The following is a 5,000-nucleotide window of genomic DNA, read 5'->3' on the forward strand; positions in this document are numbered from 1 at the left end:
AGTAGTAGTAGTAGTAGACTCTGGAACTCCCTGCCTGCTTCTGTGTTTCCACCTTCCTGAACTCATTGAAGAGGGAAGTTTCAACACACTTATCCCTTTCTTGTGGCTAATTCTGCAAACCCTGTCCGGGACCTGGCATCTCAGTGGGCCTTTTTGTTTCATCACTTTTGTTGCGCTTGACCAGTTTTCCCCCTTACATGAAAAAGTAGTAGTAGTAGTAGTAGTAGTAGTAGTAGTAGTAGTAGTAGTAGTAGTAGTAGTAGTAGTAGTAGTAGTAGTAGCAGTAGTAATCATTCATCGCTCTCTGGTAAACTCTGGAACTCTCTGCCTGCTTCTATTTTTGCCATCTTCCCACGACTTGATATCTCCAGAAGAGTGGCTTGCAGACACTTACTTATCCTTCAATTATTGGCAACGATTCTCTTGACATCTCTTAACCCCTTCAATATTGAGGCATATTTTTACCTTCACTATTTTTAACCCCCTTCAATATTGGGGCACATTTTTACCTTCACTATTTTTAACCCCCTTCAATATTGGGGCACATTTTTACCTTCACTATTATAACCCCTTCAATACTGGGGCACATTTTTACCTTGGGATTTGTGTACGATTAGACCATTTTATTGACATTAGGAAGGGTCTATGGGGGTCAGATGATTAATGGCCACAGTCTTCACTATTTTAACTCCTTGAATACTGGGGCACATTTTTACCTTGGGATTTGTGTACGATTTTATTGACATTAGCAAGGGTCTATGGAGGTCAGATGATTAATGGCCACAGTCTTCACTATTTTAACTCCTTCAATACTGGGGCACATTTTTACCTTGGGATTTGTGTACGATTAGACCATTTCATTGACATTAGGAAGGGTCTATGGAGGTCAGATGATTAATGGCCACAGTCTTCACTATTTCAACATGAGTTTCTGAAGCTGTACAGAATCACCAAATGGTAATCAGAATGAATATGGAAGCACGTGGTGGTACTGAAGGGATTAAGACCGACATATCTTTTGTTCATTCGATCTCATTCCTTCGTTATTACTCTTGGGTGGTGTTCCTCATACATAACAAAAGCAGCAGCAGCAACAATAGTAGTAGTAGTAGTAGTAGTAGTAGTAGTAGTAGTAGTAGTAGTAGTAGTAGTAGTAGTAGTGGTAGTGGTGGTGGTGGTGGTGGTGGTGGTGGTAGTAGTAGTAGTAGTAGTAGTAGCAGTAGTAGTAGTAGCAGCAGTAGTAGTAGTAGTAGTATGAAGCACTCACCGAGAATGGCGTCCTTGGCAGCCTGGGACGTGCAGGTGGCGTAGTGTTTGGAGAGCCACACCACGCCAAGGACAAGCCACACCAGCTCCGCCACCAACACCGCTGTGGAGGCCAGACTGGTGTAGTAGTGGTGTCCCTCTCTCTCTCTCTCTCTCTCTCTCTCTCTCTCTCTCTCTCTCTCTCTCTCTCTGTCTCTCTCTCTCTCCTTAACTTGACAAGGCAGATTGAATTGCATAAAAATAGAAACTCTGTCCTCTGTCTCTCTCTCTCTCTCTCTCTCTCTCTCTCTCTCTCTCTCTCTGAAAATGCATAAAAAAATGAAAATGACAAAAAAATGTAAAGAACAAAAGAAAAAAATCGGTCGAGGGAGAAAATGTAAGATTAATATGAAAAGGGAAAAAAAGAGGAAAAAAGAAAAGGGGAAAACAAGAGGAAAAAGAAAAGGAAAAACAAGAGGAAAAAAGAAAAGGGGAAAACAAGAGGAAAAAGAAAAGGGGAAAACAAGAGGAAAAAAAGAAAAGGGGAAAACAAGAGGAAAAGAAATGGAGAAAACAAGAGGAATAAAAGAAAGAGGAAAACAAGAGGAAAAAGAAAGGGAAAAACAAGAGGAAAAAAAGAAAAGGGGAAAATAACAAGAGGAAAAAGGAAATGGGGAAAAAGCAAGAGGAAAAAGAAAAGGAGAAAATAACAAGAGGAAAAAGAAAAGGGAAAACAAGAGGAAAAAAGAAAAGGGAAAACAAAAGGAAAAAGAAAAGGGAAAAAACAAGAGGGAAAAAGAAAAGGGAAAACAAGAGGAAAAAAAGAAAAGGGGAAAAAACAAGAGGAAAAAAAGAAAAGGGGAAAAACAAGAGGAATAAAAGAAAAGAGGAAAACAAGAGGAAAAAGAAAAGGGGAAAACAAGAGGAAAAAGAAAAGGGGAAAAACAAGAGGAAAAAAGAAATGGAGAAAACAAGAGGAATAAAAGAAAAGAGGAAAAACAAGAGGAAAAAAGAAAAGGGGAAAAAACAAGAGGAAAAAAAGAAAAGGGGAAAATAACAAGAGGAAAAAAGGAAATGGGGAAAAAAACAAGAGGAAAAAAAGAAAAGGAGAAAATAACAAGAGGAAAAAAGAAAAGGGGAAAAAAACAAGAGGAAAAAGAAAAGGGAAAAACAAAGGAAAAAAGAAAAGGGGAAAAAAACAAGAGGGAAAAAAGAAAAGGGGAAAAAAACAAGAGGAAAAAAAAGAAAAGGAAAAAAACAAGAGGAAAAAAAGAAAAGGGGAAAAACAAGAGGAATAAAAGAAAAGAGGAAAAACAAGAGGAAAAAAAGAGGAAAAAAAGAAAAGGGGAAAAAACAAGAGGAAAAAAAGAAAAGGGGAATATAACAAGAGGAAAAAAGAAAAGGGGAAAACAAGAGGAAAAAAAAGAAGAGGGGAAAAAACAAAAGGCAAAAACAAGAGGAATAAAAAAGGGAAAAAACAAAAGGAAAAAACAAAAGGAAAAAACAAGAGGAAAAAATAAAAGGAAAAAAACAAGAGGAAGAAAGAAAAGAATAAAAGAGGAAAAAATGTCCAATATTCTGGGCCTTGATGGAAAAGAATTGCCAAAAAGAAAAAAACTGAATCTTTCCTCTCTCTCTCTCTCTCTCTCTCTCTTGGTAACAAAAAACAAGGCTAAACTATATAAATTGAACATATAAAACACTCACACATTCCTTCTCTCTCTCTCTCTCTCTCTCTCTCTCTCTCTCTCTCTCTCTCTCTCTCTCTCACCTAGCCTCACGTAAAGGAGGTACTGCATGGAAGCTCTGGGTGTGGGGTCCAGGATGGTGCCTCGCATAGCCACGTGAGCGATGCAGAATTCCACAATGACACAGCCGGACAAGATCACCAGGTACCCCACGATGTGTTCCCGCAGCTCCGCCCAACACTCCTCCGACGTGCTGGTCCGCGCCCCCACCACGCCGTAGATGACTGCCAGCACTATCAGCCTGTTTGGGGGAAGAAAGACGTGTGTGGTGTTAGTCAGTCAGTGTGTTAGTCAAAGAGGGAAGAAAGACGTGTGTGGTGTTGGCAAAGATCAGTGTTTTGGGGGAAGACAGACGTGTGTGGTGTTAGTCAGTCAGTGTTTTGGGGGAGAAAGACGTGTGTGGTGTTGGCAAAGGTCAGTGTTTTGGTGTTTAGTGGGAAATATTCTTAAAAACTCCTATAACTTTAGATCTTTGACTGTTTAATCTTAATCTATCGTTGGATTCTTGAAAATGTCCTTAAAAACACCAATAACTTCAATGGTTCTTGTTAAAACATCACGGGAATTATGAAAACTTCTTTGAAAATCACAATAACTTCCATAACTCTTGTTAAACTCTTACTGGAACCATGAAAACATCCTTCAAAGCCCGAATAACTGTCATAATTCTTGTTAAACTATTACTGGTACCATGAAAACATCCTTGAAAGCCCAAAGAACTTCCAGAATTCTTGTTGATCTATCATTAGAAGTTTAGAACCACGAAAACATCCTTCAAAACTCCAACAACTTCCATAATTCTTGTTAAACTATCACTAGAACCACGAAAACATCCTTCAAAACCACAATAACTTCCATAATTCTTGTTGATCTATCATTTGAACCATGAAAACATCCTTGAAAACTCTAATAATTCCCATAATTCTTGTTAAACTACCACTGGAACCATGAAAACAACCTTGTAAAGCCCCAATAACTTTTACTACAATCTCTTAAACTGTTAAACTATCACTGGATTCATGAAAACACCCTAAAAACTCCAATAACTTCGACCACAGCCTATTAAACTGTTAAAACTATACCTGAAATCAAAGAAAATACCCCACTGACTTCAACTGCAGCCTGGTAAACTGTCAAACAAATATTAGAGCAAAAAAAATGAATAAATAAAAAAAAAAAACTCTTGAAAACTGCAATATCTTCAACTGGAGCGTGTTAAAATGTCAAACAACCACTGGAATCCCAAACACACGCTGGAAAAACGCCTATAACTGCCACTACCTTCTCTTGCACTGTCAAACTATCACTGAAGGCACAAAAACACCCTTAAAAAAACACCAGTAACTTCTATTAATGCCTGTTACATCGTTAAACTACATGAAAACACGCTTGAAAAACCTCTATAACTGCCACTACTGCCTGTTACACCATCAAACTACCACTATAAACACAAAAACATCCTAAAAACAACCCAATAACTTTCACTACCGTCTGTTAAACTGTTAAACTACCACTGGAAACACTAAAACACTCTTGAAAACACCAGTATCATCAAATGCAGCCTGTTACACTGTCAAACTACCACTGGAAACACAAAAACACCCTTCAAAACACCAATAACTTCTATTACCGCCTGTTTAACTAATAAGCTACCACTGGAAACACAAAAACACCCTTGAAAAACACCAATAACTTCTATTACCGCCTGTTTAACTGACAAACAACCATTGGAAACACGCAAACACCCTTTAAAACCTCAATAACTTCCATTATGATCTGTTAAGCTGCCACTGTAAACATAAAAACACTCTCTAAAAACACCCACTGGCAAACACACGCTGGAACACTCGCAATAACAAGAGCTTTATTTTATATACTTGTTTTGACAGTGTTTGCAAGAAGTTCACAATTTTAATACTAAACACCTCCAAACACCCCAAAACACCCCAAACACACCCAAATACACATCAAAAAAACCCGAAAACATCTCCAAACATCCCAAAAACA

General features: G+C 38.1%; 1 protein-coding gene across 1 annotated transcript in view; it reads right to left on the reverse strand.

The window, feature by feature from the left end:
- The window catches only part of LOC123509646 (diacylglycerol lipase-alpha-like), an 88,206-nt gene that overhangs the window by 35,856 nt on the left and 47,350 nt on the right, over nucleotides 1-5,000 (reverse strand). The window contains 2 exon segments of the mRNA XM_045264092.1: nucleotides 1,268-1,369; nucleotides 3,017-3,234. Of these exon segments, the coding sequence (XP_045120027.1) occupies nucleotides 1,268-1,369; nucleotides 3,017-3,234 (320 nt within the window).

The sequence above is a fragment of the Portunus trituberculatus genome, chromosome 3, assembly GCF_017591435.1.
Source record: "Portunus trituberculatus isolate SZX2019 chromosome 3, ASM1759143v1, whole genome shotgun sequence".
NCBI lineage: Eukaryota > Metazoa > Arthropoda > Malacostraca > Decapoda > Portunidae > Portunus > Portunus trituberculatus.